This window comes from Peromyscus leucopus, chromosome 8b (genome assembly GCF_004664715.2).
Source record: "Peromyscus leucopus breed LL Stock chromosome 8b, UCI_PerLeu_2.1, whole genome shotgun sequence".
NCBI lineage: Eukaryota > Metazoa > Chordata > Mammalia > Rodentia > Cricetidae > Peromyscus > Peromyscus leucopus.
The window spans coordinates 64,667,301-64,684,707 of record NC_051086.1 but is presented as its reverse complement, the minus strand read 5'-3'; the positions used below and the strand labels follow the sequence as shown (position 1 = coordinate 64,684,707).

The window sequence follows — 17,407 nt, the reverse complement described above, 5'->3', positions numbered from 1 at the left end:
AGTCATTACCAACACATTTGAGTCTGGAGTGGGTTGGAATCTAAGCTGTGCCACCTACATGGCACACTCTGTGTGGCCCTTGGCAACTAACTTGCCTCTCTGGGCTTCATTTCTTTTCCCTGAAAAAATGAGGCAAAATGCTATACTTGCTCTAGCACTGGCTCCGGGGTGATTACAGCCAGTGTGGTCTAAGCTGTGCCTAAGTCAACAATAGAGAGGACGAAACTTGAACAATGAAACATTTCTTATGTCTTCTTCTGTTGACATGGATAATATTACCCATGGAGGGAGCGCTTTCGAGGCCCTCTTAGAGATGCATATAACAGTTCTGGGTTGATACCTGGTTGCTCCTGTGACCTTTGTACCCTCCTCTTCCATTCTTCCATTTGGATAATCACGCTGGTCTATCCCACTGTAGACAGAGATACTAAATCTCTCCCTCAAGGCCTCTCCTTGGGGTGGACAAGGGAATAAACTAGATGTAGCGAACCCCAAGGCAATGGTTTGGCCAAGCCTTTTGTAAATCAAGGAGAGTAAACAAACCATTGGTGGCTGACACACAGGAAAGCCCCAGTGACCAGGGAAAGCAGTCTGAATGCAGCTTTTGATGAATCAACCTGGCCTTACATCTCAGAGCCCCAGCAGAGGGTCTGTCGGCAAGACAGATTCAGGACTGGTGAGCTGGTACTCCCCAAAGTAGAGGTGAGAGACAGGGCAAGATTTTCATGATTAGAAAGAATATGGGGACAGTCAAGGAGCTGTGAATAAAATGCCTAACTGTACCTGGGGTTTTATATTTCATTAAATCTTATTTTAACTGCATGCCTTTTCATCATGAGTGGGTGGTTACTGCTGAAGAGGGTTATTATGCTTAACTATTTTAACAAGAGCTTTGTTATGTATAGGGGAGAGCAAATTGGCTAGGAAAGTGTGCAAGGCTCCATTTCTCTGCTAACTTTATGGTCACAACCAAGCTTGCAAGAAAGACTCAAGTATACAAGTCTAAGCATAGAATAAAGTGTTAGGCAATGGGTACTAAGAGAGCAAAACAGATTAATTATTGCTCAGAAACTACGTCAACAAGACACCAGGAGAAACTAAAAACCAACTCACTTAACCCTCAGCGTGGGGTCATGCCTTTGTCTGTCTCTCATCCTGGTTGAAAGTGTGTCCAGTTTGGGCAGAAGTCACCCAACTCTCCACGAGTTGGTAGGATAAAACAAAAGTGAATGGAAAACATCAGTAGACAGTATATAGTTCTTACATCAATCAAGAGAGACACCCTCCCCCAGACCCTCCCAACAAGGTGTCCTCATGTCTAGTAGAATAGTCTCAGTTACAATTACTGATTAGTAGTTCATGTTAGTACTTCCCTGTTTTTCTTACCCTAGACCCCCACCAAGGCAGAGACATCATCTGAGCAGATGTGTTTCCAGTGCCAAAGATGGTGCCTGATCCTTCAGACGTTCAATACACATCCACTCCCGCCATCACGTTTAGCAAATTACAACCAATGTATTTAAGACCACATACTGTAGACCAGGCTACTTGGGCTCTATCCCAGTCACTGATGACACATTACTTACCTTGCCTATGCCTCAGTTTCCTCCAGTACAGATGAGCTATAATGATGGTTCTGAGAGTTATGATAGTAACAGATTCATAGTTAGTGTTCAAACGGTGTCAGCCTCACCATCACCATCATCAAAATCACCACCATCATTGGAGCAAGTTGCTATACTCTACCTCAGTTTCCTCTTCTAAATTTGGTTCCTTGCTCATTAAGATTGTATTTGCCCTTGACATCTTTGGATCTCTGTTCTTATTCATTCTGTACATTGGTTACAGAGACTTCTAAGTTCTAAGTAGTTTTCTCTGCCAATCAACACTCAGGGCACTCAGAGAGAAAGAGTTAGAAGAAAATATAACTAGAAAATTAAGTTCTATGCAGACACATCATATAATGTACTTCCGAGAAGATATCTTCACCTGCCTTGCTGTTCGAGGTTAGCCACCTGGGAGCTTTCAGCCATTAATGTACCTGGCAAAGAGTTAAAGGAAACATCTGATAATAAAGCGGCCAACTCTGCTTAGCTCCTTGTCTCAGAGCCTGCTGTCCTTTGTGGATGGGTGAGCAGAATAATGCAAAATAAGAAACTGGGGAAAGTAACGGAAGTTAGAGTGAGGTGTCAGAGAAAGGCAGCCATAAAGCCACTGAAAATTCAGAATGGGGAAAAAAGATGTGAAGCCAGGGAACACAATTACTCTGGTCAATGGTGTTCACTGAACACAGCCTTTCAGGTAAGAAGTGAGGGTCGCACAAAGACTGTACCCACAAAGACTGTGGGTGTATTTATAGAACCTACTAGAATCTGACCACATCAATTCTTTTAGGAAGGAAATATGAGTGGCTACAGATGTGGAGAGGCATTATTACCACAGAAGCTCCCTTTGTCTTTCAGAACTATGTGGATATAGTACTCATTTCAAATGGTGTGTGTGTGTGTGTGTGTGTGTGTGTGTGTGTGTGTGTGTGTTGCTGGAGATTGAACCCAGGTCCTTACACATGCTAGGGAAATACAATCAGTGAGCTATACCCCAACATTTCAAAGGGGATTTTTAAAAACACAGTCATCTGAGAGTGTACACAGGGATCAGACCTGCATTTGGTCCTGCTTTTATCAGTGCCAAGCTGTATGGTTTATAGAAAGCCCCTCAACTTTCTAGGCCTCGTCCACTGAAGCAAAGGGAAAGAACTTGTCTTCTATGCAGCTCCAGTCCTCAGCTTCGAGGACTGAAGTGCCCCAGCCATGTAGCTTCTGACCCTGGGCAGACTGCAGCAAAGTCTTTTCGCAGACATGGATCCTGTGCTCCTCCTTCTGGGGGTCATAGGCCCCCATGAGTGATTGATAGGATAAAATAAAAACCACCTGGGGAGTGTGAGGAGAGTGTGCCAAGAGGTTAGGTATGCACACGCAGTGAGGATGACAAAATCCGATAAAAGCTTCAAAGGATGGAGCCACAATCACAGTGTCAGGCCATGGGAGGGGGCAGGAGTTGTTAAATAAGTATACAGATGATGAGCTATGGCCACAGAGAAGTCTTTCTCGGTCTCCTCACACCAGTGAAAGAAACCCCATTGCAACTGCTGGGCATTTGCTCTGGTCCTGTGGCACTACAGGCACCTCCAGGGCCCCAGGATTCCCAAAGTCACGCGCAACACAGGATAGAGCAGTGCAAGACAGCAGTGCAAGACAGCAGTGCAAGACAGCAGTGCAAGACAGCAGTGTAAGACAGCAGTGTAAGAGAGCAGTGCAAGACGGCAGTGCAAGACGGCAGTGCAAGACAACAGTGTAAGAGAGCAGTGCAAGACAGCAGTGCAAGACAGCAGTGCAAGACAGCAGTGCAAGACGGCAGTGCAAGACAACAGTGTAAGAGAGCAGTGCAAGACAACAGTGCAAGACAGCAGTGCAAGACAGCAGTGCAAGACAGCAGTGCAAGAGAGCAATGTGAGGCTTTGGGCCCAGACTGGGGACAGCGAAAGAGGCAAGAAGGAGGAAAGAGAGGGAAAAAAAGAAAAGTAGAATCACTGACAGCCACAATGGAGATACTAAGAAAAGGAACAGGGTTATAAGTTTGCAGTAGAGCCACAAAAGCCCCTCTACCCATTGTCCATGAGTTCTCATGCTAAAAGCAAAGCAAGCGAATTCTGCAGTATCATTCCAAAGGAAAGCACATTTAGTGTCTTAGGCCAGTACACCAAGAAGCCATTGTCCTTGGACTGCCTTGCCATCCATATCACCTCCACAAAACCCCAGAAGTAAAAAAGTCAAAAGGTCTCAAGATACCTCAAGGGGTGAGAAGACCAAGATCTAGTGTAGGGTTTATATGCTCAAACGGCACAAGGCTAGTGACTTCAGCATAAGGAGACCAGCACTCAAGATCCCCATCACCACAGCAGAACTATGCAAGAAACAACCGAAAGAACCAGGGACACCTCCTGGAGAAGACAAGGCTGGCTGAAGGACATCTTCAGGTAACTGGATGCAAGGGTCTCTTCAGCGTTGAGGGACTCTGATTCTGTAGAGTAACTGAGGTTTCCATATGAGAGGAAAATCTGACTATTTTGTAAGGCTCTCCGTGAATGAGGTCCTAGGAATGGGAGAACTTCACAAAAAGGGTTTCACACAGTGCTCTAGGATAGAACCAGCCTGAAGCAACTGAAGGGTCTCCCACGAGAGAGAGGAAGCAGAGCTAACTGGCATTTGATGCCTGACTGGTAGGGCTTGGAAATAAACAGGACCACCAGTGTCTTCAGTGAAGCTTGAGAAAGCCAAAAGAAGTTACCAATCCTATATATGATTGTCTTAGTCATTGTCCTATTGCTGCGAAGAGACACCATGACCAAGGCAACGCTTATAAGAGAAAGCACTTAATTGGAGCTTGCTTACAGTTTCAGGGGTTTAATCCAATTATCATCATGGTGGGAAGCATGGCAGCACACAGGCAGGCCCTGGAGCAGTAGCTGAAAGCTACATCCTGATCCAAAGGCAGAGTGGGAGAGACACTGGGCCTGGCTTGGGCTTTTGAAACCTCAAAGCTCACCCCCAATGACACACTTTCTCCAACAAGGCCACACCTCCTAATCTTTCTAATCCTATCTAAGAGTTCCACTCAATGGTGACCATGCATTCAAGCATATGAGCCTATGGGAGTCATTCTTATTCAAATCACCACATTCCACTCCCTGACCCCCACAGGCTTGTAGCTATGTCATAATGCAAAAATGCATTCAGTCCAACTTCAAAAGTCCCTGTGGTCTATCACAGTCTCAACACTGTTTAAAAGCCCACAGTCCAAAATCTCTTCTGAAACTCAAGGCAATCTCTTAACTGTAACCTCCTGTAAAATAAAAATCAAAAAGCAGATCACATACTTCCAACATAAAATGGCACAGAATATACATTACCACTCCAAAAGGGAGGAAAGGGAGCATAACGAGGAAATACTGGACCAAAGCAAGACCAAAAACCAGCTGGGCAAACTCCAAACTCTGCATCTTCATGTCTGACGTCAAAGGGCTTGTTAGAGCTCCAACTCCTTTCAGCTTTGTTGACTACAACATTCTTCTCTTTCTTGAGCTGTTTCCACACCTGGTGTGCAGCTCTTCTTGGCAGGGATCCCATGACTCTGGAATCTCCAACATCTTGGGGTCTTCACCTTCACAGTTTCATGCACAGTTTCATGCACAGTTTCATGCAATGGCCTCTCTGGGCCTCCATGCAGGAGCATCTCTGACACATGCCTGCTGAAGGAGATTCCATAACCCTTTTCTTTACCGTTAACTCTAAAGCCAGAACTATGTGACTGAAGTACCAAGTTCTGCTGCTTAAGGGGCTGAAATTTGGCCTCTTCCTTAAACTATGTTTGCATCAGTTTTCTGTTGTTGATGTTTGTCTTCACTGCTTAAGCTTTCTTTTATTCCTTTTCACCAGTTGGAAGCTTAGCTGGGTGGGATCTTGCCCTGAGGTTACCACTCCCTTTATCCCATTTACCATCAGACTTTTTCTTTAAGCGTTTTATCTCCTTGAACACAGGACTTAGCTCTGTTACATTTCCAGGTGCTCCTTTTCTCCTCAAACTGTACATTTTGTATTTTTCCTTGTTCAGTTTGCTCCTTTTCATTATAGATCTGCATAAGAGTGGTCATTAATAACCACATGACACAGTCAATACTAGAATGTCTTGAAATCTCCTCTGCCAGTTACATTAATCCAAAACTCTCCAATTTAGCCTTCAGCAACTTTTTTAGGACAAGGGCAAAAAGCAGTCATATTCTTTGCCAAAATATCATAAGAACCATCTCTCAGTCACTTACTAATATTGTTCCCCTCTGAAACTTCTTGAGCTGGGCCCTCACAGTTCAAATTGCCCCTAGCACTGTCTTCCACACTCTTTCTAGGATGGCCCACTAAACCCTACTTAAAGCATCCAACTACTTTTCTCATCCAGAATCCCCAGATTTTTCCATATTCCTTCAACAAATAGTACAGTCAGGCCTGTCACAGCAGTACCCCAGTTCCTGGTACCAACTTCCATTTTATCACTGTTCTATTACTGTGAAGAGATACCATGACCAAGGGGATCCTGCTTACAGTTTCAGAGGATTAGTTATCCATTATCATCATGGAGGGGAGCATGGTGGCATGCAGGCAGGCACTGGAGCAGTAACTGAAAGCTACATCCTGATCCATGGGCAGAGAGTGGAAGAAGACACCAGGATTGGCTTGGACTTTTGAAACCTCAAAACCCACCACAATCATAAGAGACCTAACTGCTGGATATGGTATCATACACCTGTAGGCCCCACCCTTAGAGGCCAAGGCAGGAAAATTAAAAGTTCAAGGTCAGACTGGGCTATATGGAAAAACCATGCCTCAAAAAAGCAAATAGAAACCAAAATCAAGGCCTTATTTTAGGGGAGAAAAGAATTATGGTGGTGGTTGCAGTCCAGGATATGGACTGAGTCCTGGGAAGACCCTCCTGCCCCTGCACATGACATTACACAGGATGCCAGTTGCCAGGTGTAGATTTGTAGATGCTGGGCTGATAAGGAAGCAAAGGAACTTTTCTTAAAAGCTTATCATAGGGGGGTGGTCATTGTATTACATTTTTATTTCTTGATGGAGAGGGTGCAATGGTCAGCTTATGCACAATCTTATAGATTTGTTTGTCTGTCCAATAGAATCCACCAGGAAGAGACAACTATGTCATAGGAGCCATTGTGTGGAAGGAACAAGGGGATGGAGCCCAGCTCTCTGAATGTAAACCCTGTTCTCTTGCTTCATTGCTCTGTGGCTTCAAGGGAGCCTCTCCATGGCAAAAGTTCCTTCTCTTCAAAGTAGACAAATATTTTTTCTAAGATTAAACACGTGGAACATTTATGAAACTTACTTTAGTATAAAACATTTGGAACCATCCCTTTGGCTTAGGAAAGATGATGATGATATCTATCATAATGCGATTCAAAGAGGCAAGATGTAAGGGAGAAAATCTGGCCATTGGAAAAACTTTGAACTCAATTCAAATCCTGCTAAAAAGCTGTTAGTTCAACAACAGCAGGAAGATGACCAAAATTCCTTCCCTAAAGGATTGGAGTGGGAAATAAGGTAAAATGTTTCTTGTTCTATGTTTGGCATGTAATTTTTTTTAAAGAAATATTCTTTCCTTTCCCCTCTATCCCCCTGTATCAGTAGGTCTCATTGATGTATCTGGACACTGAGATGAGAGGCAGGGACATAAGTATGAATGAGATGTAGTTCTTGTCCTCAAAAGGCTCAGAGTCCCCAAGAAAGACCTGGACACATACAATGACACTGTGCTATGATGAAAACCATCACTGGGACATCAGCACAAGGTGTAAGTGTGTTGGGATCATAGCAATAGAAAGACCAGTCAACAGAATAAACCAAGGGAATCATCCCCTAGGAGGCAATGGAATTTGGAGGGAGAATGTTGCTGGACTGACCAAAGTACTGAGGAGAGAGGACCAGTTAGCCTAGGAGACATGCTGAGCATGCAGTCATCAAGAGAGACACTAGTCTTTGCTTGGAGTCACATTCTGTGTCAAGATCCATGAAGGCCTAAGCAGGATGCCCCCATTGTACATGCTGTCTGTTTGGAGAATGGACAGGAAAAACAGAGCAAACATGACATTTGTCAACCCACAGTGGCATGTGCACACCTCAAGGAGGAAAGGACCAGGGAAGAAAAGCCCATAACAGCAGGACCAACCAGAATGGCTTTCGGCAAAACAGAGTGTTGTGCCACTCCAGAGTAAGGATGCTGGGAGATGTCACATACTTGTGGCTGTTCTAACAGTAGCTGCATCCAGGCCTCTAGGCTATCACCTTGGCTGGAAGAAGTCCCAGAACCCCCAGGTAGGAATTCTCAGTCTAAACCAGTGGTATTAGAGTAGGAGTTTTTGTTGGGAGTGTGATACACTGTCACCTGTGGAACTTACAACCAACAACCAACGGACAGACAATTTCAGGGAAACCAAATCCCAAACTGAATCTCAGCGCCACCCAGCAGCAACAGTTTCTTCCCCCTGCATAGGAAAAGGGCCTCCATGAGCTAGGCCTGTGCCTTTTATCCCAGCACTCCAGAGGCAGAGGCAGGTGGATCTCTGTGAGTTTGAGGCCAGCCTGGTCTACAGAGTCATTTCCAAGTCAGCCCAGGGCTACACAGAGAAACTCTGTCTAAAAAAAAAAAAAAAAAAAAAAAACCCAAAAAACAAAATTAAAATAAATAAATTGATCAAAAAAAAAAAAAAAAAAAAAAAAAAAGGAAAAGGAAAAAGGGCCTCCAGGTGTGTGTAGCTGTGTGCTTGAGTGTAAGCATGGACACCTATACACATAGCATGTGTGTTGTGTGTGTGTGTATACCTGACTGTGAATGCATGAATTACAGGTAATATAGAGCTGTGTATATTTGTATACTGTATACATATATATGCACAGTGTGCAATGTGTATTGCACATATGCACAAGATGTATGGCAGGCATGTTTGTGTGCATGTTCCTTACGTGTCAAATATATCTGTGAGTTGAGTTGTCTGAATCAAACACCATGACCACAAAAGCAAGGTGGAGAGGAAAGGGTTTTTCAGTTTACACTTCCACATTGCTATTCATCACCAAAGGAAGTCAGAATAGGAACTCAAGCAGGGCAGGATCCTGGAGGCAGGAGCTGATGCCGAGGCCATGGAGGAGTGCTGCTTGCACCCCATGACTTATTCAGCCTGCTTTCTTATAGAACCCGGGACCAACAGCCCAGGGATGGCACCACCCACCATTGACTGGGCCCTCCATCATTGATCACTAATTGAGAAAATGCCTTACAGCTGGATCTCATGGAGGCATTTCCTCAACTGAGGCTCCTTCCTCTTTGATGACTCTAGCTTGTGTCAAATTGACACACACAACCAGCCAGAACAGACCTCTTGAAACAAGGCTGAGAACTGCAAGCCCCCATGGGATATCCAGCTAACCACTGCCCAGCTGTGCTGCCTTGGGTAAGCCCTGGCCTCTCTCACATCACTTAGGAAGTGGGGCCAGTTGTAATTACAAACCTCATTCAGTGCCCCAAGAAAGTTAAGGCAGAATATTTAAAAGGCAGCATCAAAAGTTTATGTGTCCAGGGGTTAATGAAAGGATTGGGTGCTTCTGGGAGAGAGAATGGGTTAGAATAATGGAATCCCTTGTCTGGGGTAGCCATCCCCTTCCCCATCCTTCTCTTCTCTCTACCTCCAGGGAAAGCTACTCTAGCCTTACTGAATACCTCCAGAGAAGGGACTGGGGCACTTGAGAAGCAGAGGAGAGGGGCTGCCCCCTTGAGCCCATCCTGCCAGAAGACCTGTAACTCCTCCGAATAACTGAGCACATAGTTCTTTCTAAAAATTCACACACATGCAAATCAGAAACTACACTCATTCATACCCACCACCAAGGATATGCATACGCAGAACACACAGCCCATCATAGGCACTTTTCCACTTATGACACATTCCAGCAGCCGCAGTACATCACCCACAGGCAGTTTCACGAATTCAAGAGTTTGGCACAAATGCCTCTTCACATATAAACAGTTCACATCCTACACAGCTCCTGCACGACACTGCACTCACACTTGCTCAAGTGCCCACGCTGCACGGTCCCTTCTCTCTCTAGCCCATCTCACCTGCCCAGGCGTCCCTCACTTCTTTGCACAAGACTGCACATAAACACAGTGTTTTTACTACTTTCCATCCCTTCCACAAGCCGGCACGACCGGCCACATCTGTGCTCTCCCCTCTCCCCGCAACTCCAGCAAGAGGCTTCCCGCTCGGAGTGCAGCGGCCACAGTGGCCAGGAATTAAAATGCAGCAAGGAGGAGCCGGGAGCGTCAGCACCGCCTCTCCAGGAGCGCACAGCGCTCGCCGCGGCCGCCGCCGCCCCGCCCGCCCGGAGCCGCCGGGCCAGCGAGCGCAGTAGCAGGTGCTCATAGCCCAGCCGCGCCAGCCTCGCGCGGCTGCTGCCCAAGTTCGCCCGGGGCCCGAGGAGGGCCGGGCCACCGAGAGAGGAGCCCCGCCGCCGCCGCTGTTACAGCCACCGCCATCGTGGACTTGGAGTCTAGAGAGGAGACCGGCCCACGGAGCAGCGAGCTCGGATCAGCAGCGAGTCCGGATTAGCCCCTGGAGGTGTTGCCTGGGCTCCGCAGTTCCCAGCTCCCGGCGCCCAAGGAGGAGAAGAGGCAAGGAACAGCATAGCTGGGCTTTTCTGGAGACAGCCCGTGCGGAGGGAAGAAACGATAGTTCCCTGGGACCAGCAGCCTTGGAGGGGCCCGGCAGCGAGTGGTTTTCCGCAGGACGCCCGGAGAAGCCCCCGGCCCCAGACGACAGTAGACACCTCGCGGGACTCAAGAACTGGACTTGGGGAAGCCTAGGAACGTCTCGGTGGAAGGCAGCCCCCGCAGTCGTGAGAAAGAAGGGTCCTGGAGGAAAGGAAAGGAGGAAGTCGCCACTCGGCGACCACTCACCCCAGTACACACCCACCCCACCCGCCGAGCCTGGAGCCGCGGAGCGCCTCTGGGGGCGCTCGTTCCTTGGCGCCTTCTCTCGCATGTCCCAGCTCCACTGGGCTACGGGCCAGACTGGTGGGGTCCCAGGGACTGTCCAAATCAGGCATGGTGATCCAGTGGCCCCTCTCTCGGGATCAGCGTAAAAACTGGGGTTAGTCGGTGCAGGGGGGACTCAGCTCAGGGTCCCCCAAGTCCAGGACGAGGGGAGGTCGGCGGGCACAGCGCCCAGGGATTGGAAAGGCGGCTCCCACTGGGGCCCCTCCGGAGGTAGTGCCCGGTGACTCGCATCCTCCTGGAAGACCCGGGGCCAGCAGAGCCTGGGAGGCGCTCGAGAGAGGCCAGAGCCAGGGGCGGCGGGCCGAGGCTGCACTCAGTCCCGGGCGAGCGCCCGCGGAGGCGGCGGCGGCAACGCCGGGCGGGCATGCCGCGCCACCGGAGCTCCTGTCGGGCGCAGGCTTCCCTGGCGCAGGCTGCGCGCGGCTGCTGCTACTCCCACTGCTGCTGCGGACTCCCATGGCGGCTCCGCCCGGCCGGGGCCGCCGCCGCTGTCGCCAGCCTCGGGCTGAATGAATGAGTCGGAGCGGCGGAGCCCGGCTGCCCGCGACCGCGCTCACCGGCCCGGGACGCTTCCGTATGGCCCGCGAGCAGCCGGCGCCCGCGGCGGTGGCGGCAGCCAGGCAGCCCGGGGGCGACCGGAGTGGCGATCGGGCACTGCAGGGGCCAGGGGTCGCCCGCAGGGGGCGGCCGTCACTGAGTCGCACTAAATTGCACGGGCTGCGGCACATGTGCGCGGGGCGCACGGCGGCGGGAGGCTCCTTCCAGCGGCGGGCGCTGTGGGTGCTGGCCTTCTGCACGTCCCTCGGCTTGCTGCTGTCCTGGTCTTCGAACCGCCTTCTTTACTGGCTCAGCTTCCCGTCACACACTCGGGTGCACCGCGAGTGGAGCCGCCAGCTGCCGTTCCCCGCCGTCACCGTGTGCAACAACAACCCGCTGCGCTTCCCGCGCCTCTCCAAGGGGGACCTCTACTACGCGGGCCACTGGCTGGGGCTGCTGCTGCCCAACCGCACGGCGCGCCCGCTGGTCAGCGAGCTGCTGCGGGGCGACGAGCCGCGCCGCCAGTGGTTCCGCAAGCTGGCCGACTTCCGCCTCTTCCTGCCGCCGCGCCACTTCGAGGGCATCAGCGCTGCCTTCATGGACCGCCTGGGCCACCAGTTGGAGGACATGCTGCTCTCCTGCAAGTACCGGGGCGAGCTCTGTGGCCCGCACAACTTCTCCTCAGTGAGTTGCCCTCCGCGCGAACCCGCCCTTTCTGACCCCGCGCTTCCCAGGAGTCCTGAGGCTCTTAGTTGGGCCCCTAAGGTCTGGACACCAGGCCCCTGTGAGTGTCACCACGTCTTGACTGGGTGTCACCGCTCCTCAGTACCGAGGCAGAATCACTCTTGAGTCCCCTGAGTCTTCAGGTGGTGGGAAACTTGGGCTTAGCTCTGTGTAGGAAGTCATCTTAATACTCTTGGGTTCTCCTTGCACAGTTCCTTCCGGTGCCAGCTCCCAAACTCCTCCCTCTGCTATCTATGGTCCCATCTCTGAATAATGGTTCCCCTCCCCCTAACCTCAACCGAGGTTCTTGGGACTACTGCTTTCAGTCTGGGCTTTAGAGGTTTTTGTTTTGTTTTGTTTTGTTTTTTAATGGAGGCTTGTTGTCTTTGAGGAGAACCAATACAAAATCCTTCAAAAAAAAAAAAAAAATGGGCTAACGGGAGAATCCCGCGGAGTTCTTAAGACAACCTAAGATCCCAAGCAGCTTATGGTTTCAGAATTCCACACAAAAATCCAGGAGGAAACTCCCAGAATGTAAACAAACACCAAACTTGTGGGCCCCCTATGAGGCAGTGGCACCCTTCTTCTTATTTGGGGAGACGCTGTATGAGCTGGGACTCCCCCACCCACCTCGCTCCTGTTAAGGGGTTAGTGCAGATCTCCCTGGTTGGAGGAATCCCGTGCAGGCGGGGAAGTTTGCACGGTGTTGGGAGGGTGGGTCATGAGTGCAAACAGCCAGGGCCAAGAGAAGCTGTGCTAGGGATTTGTGAGCCATTTGCTGAGCCGCTTCCCCCACACTGTGGGTCTGGAGAACGCAGCTGTCAGGCAGAAGGTATCTGCCTTGTGCAGTCTGTTTCAGACGAGCTCTGGTGCCAGGCCCCAGCGTGGTGCGAGCCCGTCCAGCCTTTTCTGTGTAAATGCCCCTCAGGTGGGCTCCGGCTTTCTACCCGTGCAGGGGAGGTTGGTATGAGTTTATGGGTGGTACTCTCAGAATGATCTCACCTGACGATTTTGTCGCTGACAAAGCTTTTCCGGGGATGGCAGAGTTGCCAAGGTTTCAACAGGTGTGTTGGTTTGATGCTGGTCCGCCGAGGTCTCTGATTGGCTATTCTGGTTATTTCTTGTCTGAGATGCCACCCTTGGCTACAGTCTTACTCTGTTGATTTTTGCTATCAAAGTAATTCTGAATTATCCCTCTCTAGCACGGTCCACGTTGGGGGTTGGGGGGTGGCTTTTCAGCTGCCCTTCAGACTGTCTCCCACCTGAGGCTCTCTGCATCAGCAAGTAGGGAATGCTGTTAACATACCCTTCTACAAGGCTTCTTCTGGAACCTCAAGCATAGTCCATAGAGGCCAAAGAATTCAGGCAGCAACTCCTGTGGTCAGCTGTTTTTTTGTTTCTTGGCTGACCACTGGGGAACAACCTCTAGCGCTAGACTGGAGTTCAAGGTTACATCTAAGTATCAGCTCTAAGATGCATGACACACAGCCTCTTCAATGCAATTCTGCACTGGACACTTGGTTTTCAAAGCATGCAAAATTGCCTTCTGACAGCCAGGATTCCCTTCCGATGTCACAGCAGACCTGAGCTAGCAGTGGCTTTCATTCCTATATTTAAAATGAGGAGTGAGCGGCAAAGAGCAGTCTCATGCTGGAAGTCACCAAGTTCAAAGTCTAACTTAGCATGAGGCCGTGGGAACCCTTCCTCTCTGATCCTGGGCCTAGCTCCTATCAGAAAAACCTGAGTAAGACTCTTGTCTCCTAGCCTGACCCCTCCCCCAAGTCCCATGCATCCTAGAAGTTGGGAGAATACAGCAGGAAGCCACCCCAGATTGTTTAGGTAGATACAGCCTAACCTAACTCTCCATGCTGAGGACACACCATCTGGCTTCAACCTCCATGGCAGGCATGGGCCCCAGTTGTGTGAGGCAGGAGGTAAGGAGCTGAGGACAGCAGGGTCCTTCCCATGGGAGCATACACTTTCTCCCTGACAGGATTTGCCAGCCATGTCCATCAAAGGAAAAGTACTACTTCACTCCCCAGAGGCTTGTGCCCTAGGGACTCAAAGTGACCCCTAGTGGATTGTGCTTTTGGTTCTGACCTGGGAGTTTCTGGACCTGTAACAAGGCATGCTGTGGGCTGTTTTTCTACCTGTAGACTTTCAGAAGCTACTTCAGGGGGGTTCGTGACACTGAGCAGACCCATCAGAAAAGCTTTCCTCTAACTGCCTGCTCTGTGGAAGCTGAGAACAGGAATTCTTGGGTCACATGACTGCTCAGATCCCAAGTCTATCAATGTGTGTGTGTGTGTGTGTGTGTGTGTGTGTGTGAGAGAGAGAGAGAGAGAGAGAGAGAGACAGAGACAGAGAGATAGAGAGAGAGAGAGAGAGAGAGAGAGAGAGAGAGAGAGAGAGAAACAGAGAGAGAGAAACAGAGAGAGAGAGAGATTTCTTTGACTTTGGCTTGGAGCCTTTCCTGACCACCCCACTCAGCATCACTAAAAATAATAATAATAATAATAATAATAATAATAATAATAATAATAATAACAGTAGCAACCAGGTTTGCCCATTTGTCTCTACTCCCCAGTGCATGTCCCCATACCTGCTAAGTCTGTGCTTGCCTTCTCCTTCGGACAAGGGAAGGGCTTGTCTAGTTTTACTGCTGTCTCCAGCTCCCAGCACAGAACCTGATGCCCAGGAGAGGCTTGGGAAATGACTACCTTCACGAGGTAGCTGCAGGATCGTCTGTCTTCTGGGGTCTTGGTTAACTTCCTCTAGCATTGCCAGTGGGAAGCCGGCAGCCTGTGGTGTGAGGAGCAGGCTGTTAAGCACTTACTAGGCACCCAGGACTCCTAGGTGGTAAGAGGACAGAGCAACAAGTGAGGGCATGTGCCCTCTGTCTCTAGTTAGTCCTGTGGTCTGAAAGCAAACCCCAATGGGAGAGAAATTTATTGCCCAGGGCAGTCCATTGGGTTCATTCTCAAGGCCCATTCTGGGCATGTTCACTGGTGGTTCTGGATTTGTTGAAGCTGGGCAAGGTTTCGTCACTCAGCAGTCAGACAGAGCAGTGCCCGATTCTGAACGCCTGTGTTGTTTCCCTGGCATCGGCCCTGAGCCTCGGCTCTGCACACTCTGGCTCCACTGTAGCTCCTGGCAGTGGAGAGAGAAGTCTGGGCAGGAAGCAGAGCTGCAAGGCAGAGCTCTGAGAGTCCCGGGGGACTTAAAAGAGGAACAGACAGGCCAATGCAGGGTAGGCTCTACTTCAAGAACAAGGGGCCATTGCCCTCTCTGGGAAACAGCAAGCCTGTTGGGGAGAGGGGAGGGCAGTGTGGAGTGTCAGGCAGACCTGGCCTTAGATGTTAGGTCTGTCCCTTCCTAGCAGTGTTCCCTGGACAGACACTTTGCTTTTGAGCTTCCAGTAATAAGTTCTTCTTCTGAGAGCCAGGAGGGAGATATGTAGGGGCAGTGACTGAAGTATGTCTGGGCGACAGTGGATGCTTAATATTCAGGAGACATTGTTACAATATAGAGAAAGAGCTAGGCACCGTGTACTGGTACCTGGTGGTAAGAGGTACCGAATATTATCACCATAATCATCATATCTCACCATGGCTACTTACCTGAGGGAGGTGGGCATGCTCATTCTTAGCTTAGTCATTGAATCAACCAGTGCTTACTACACACCAACTCTGTGCCAAGGTCTTTACTAGACATTGGCGGTATCAAATTAAATAAGGCTTGGTGAATGCCCTTCAGGGACTTGCAGAGATATGTGAACTAGAGCCAGAAGCATACAGTGTGGGCTCTGAAGTATCCAGACCAGACTGGTGACCTCCCAGGGTTTCCTGGAGGAGGTGATGTTTGAGATGAATCTTGGAGATAAAGTAGGTGCTCCAGGGGAGAGCAAGAGACAAAGGAAACACGGGCGAACACACACACACACACACACACACAAGAGCATGCAGGAGGGAGCAGAAAAGGGGGAGATTGGACAGGTGCCTTCTGGGCCCTGGGGCAAGTTCAAAGTAGCTGAGGGTGAGGTGGTGCTGAAAGGTCCCAAGGCAATGGTGTGATCGGTACCTGGGAGCCCAACTAAAATTTTGAAATTTGCAGCAAAATTCTGATGGGTTTCCTTTCTGATTGCTATGCTGTTGTACGTGTGTCCCAATACCTAGCTTCCACCCTCATTTCTAAGCCCACTGGGGCTACTCCCATTTTATCTTATCCCCTCTTCTGTAGGAGTTAACCTTTAGTTCAGTTTTGGACCATTCATACATACTAAAAGCCAAGGAAGCAACATTTAGTTTTTTAGCACATTTTGCCACATCAAGCCAACGGTCTGCTATGAGCCAGCAATGGAAAACAAGAAGTGATTTCAGTAACATATTGTTTGAAATCAGCAAATTCTGTTGAAATGATGCTAAGGCCAGGCAGTCTAGTGGCTGTGAGGATAGATAGCTTTAGGGAGTCAAGAAAAAAAAATCCTTCTGTCTTTATAGAAAGAGGAATAAATGAGCTACTGCATGTAAAGTGCTTAGACCAGTTTCTGGCATCGAGCAAGCATTCAATAAGTGAGAGCTGTTTCCATTTTTATTACTTGCATGAGCATTTACAGTGAAGGGCAAAGGCAGATAGCATCGGGCATCTGTGACAGGCCAGACCCTGGCTGGCTTGTCTCATGCCGTCTTCAGAGTAACCCTGGAAAGTTTGTGATAATCCATGTTTTGTAAATGGAGGAAATGTCACGCTGAGCGGGTGTACAACGTGTTTGAAGTCGAGAGCCAGCCACGTCAAACCCAAGTTGCCATGACTGCAGGAACACCTGCTCTTTCTGCAGCAGGAAGGGAAGGGAGCAGCGTGGGGGAGGGGACAGGGGGGCAACCTGTAGGATGACCAGTCCAGCCTCAACTTGGCCCTGGCCAGCTGTGTGCCTTTGGCCTCGGGTCTCTCTTCTGCAATAATAGGATATGGGCCAAATGGCCAGTGGGACTGAGCAGCAGAGTTCTCCATTCAAGTGGGCGGTCGGAGGGAAAGAGGGCTCAAATGCTGCAGATGGCTGGAGCGTCTCAGCCATCCATTTCTTTCCTTTGCAGAGCTGAAGCAGTGATTATGGGGGAAACGGAGACATTATTGAAGAGCTGGAGACAGGACGGCCATTAAATAGACATTTATACAAGGAACATGAAAAGACCTCCACCAGTAATTTGACTTCGGGGAAATTAGTTTAGGGAATCAAACATAAACTCTACCCAGGTCTGCAGATATCTAAATTGACCCACATCAGGCTAATTCCAATAGTGGCTACTTGGGGGCCATTGTGGCTGGTCATGAAGGCATCAATCAGATGTCTTCCCAGTTGAGAAGGGCTGGAGCAATAACCAGACCATTTGCTCTGTACGTGCCTAGCTTTGACCCTGCTGATTTGCTTGGGTAGATACTCAGATTCCATCAACCAGGGCTCGATAAATCC

General features: G+C 49.4%; 1 protein-coding gene across 3 annotated transcripts in view; it reads left to right on the top strand.

Annotated features, from left to right (window-relative positions):
- Positions 1-17,407, top strand: part of Asic2 (acid sensing ion channel subunit 2) — a 1,079,215-nt gene that overhangs the window by 789,995 nt on the left and 271,813 nt on the right. The window contains exon 1 of one of the 3 annotated variants that reach the window (XM_028867012.2): positions 10,760-11,898. The exons of 1 other annotated variant lie outside the window; for it this stretch is intronic. In XM_028867012.2, the coding sequence (XP_028722845.1) occupies positions 11,191-11,898 (708 nt within the window). In that variant the 5' untranslated portion in view covers positions 10,760-11,190. Of the gene's footprint in view, positions 1-10,759; positions 11,899-17,407 lie in introns of those variants that run through there. One more of the 3 variants, XM_028867014.2, reaches the window with a different exon arrangement.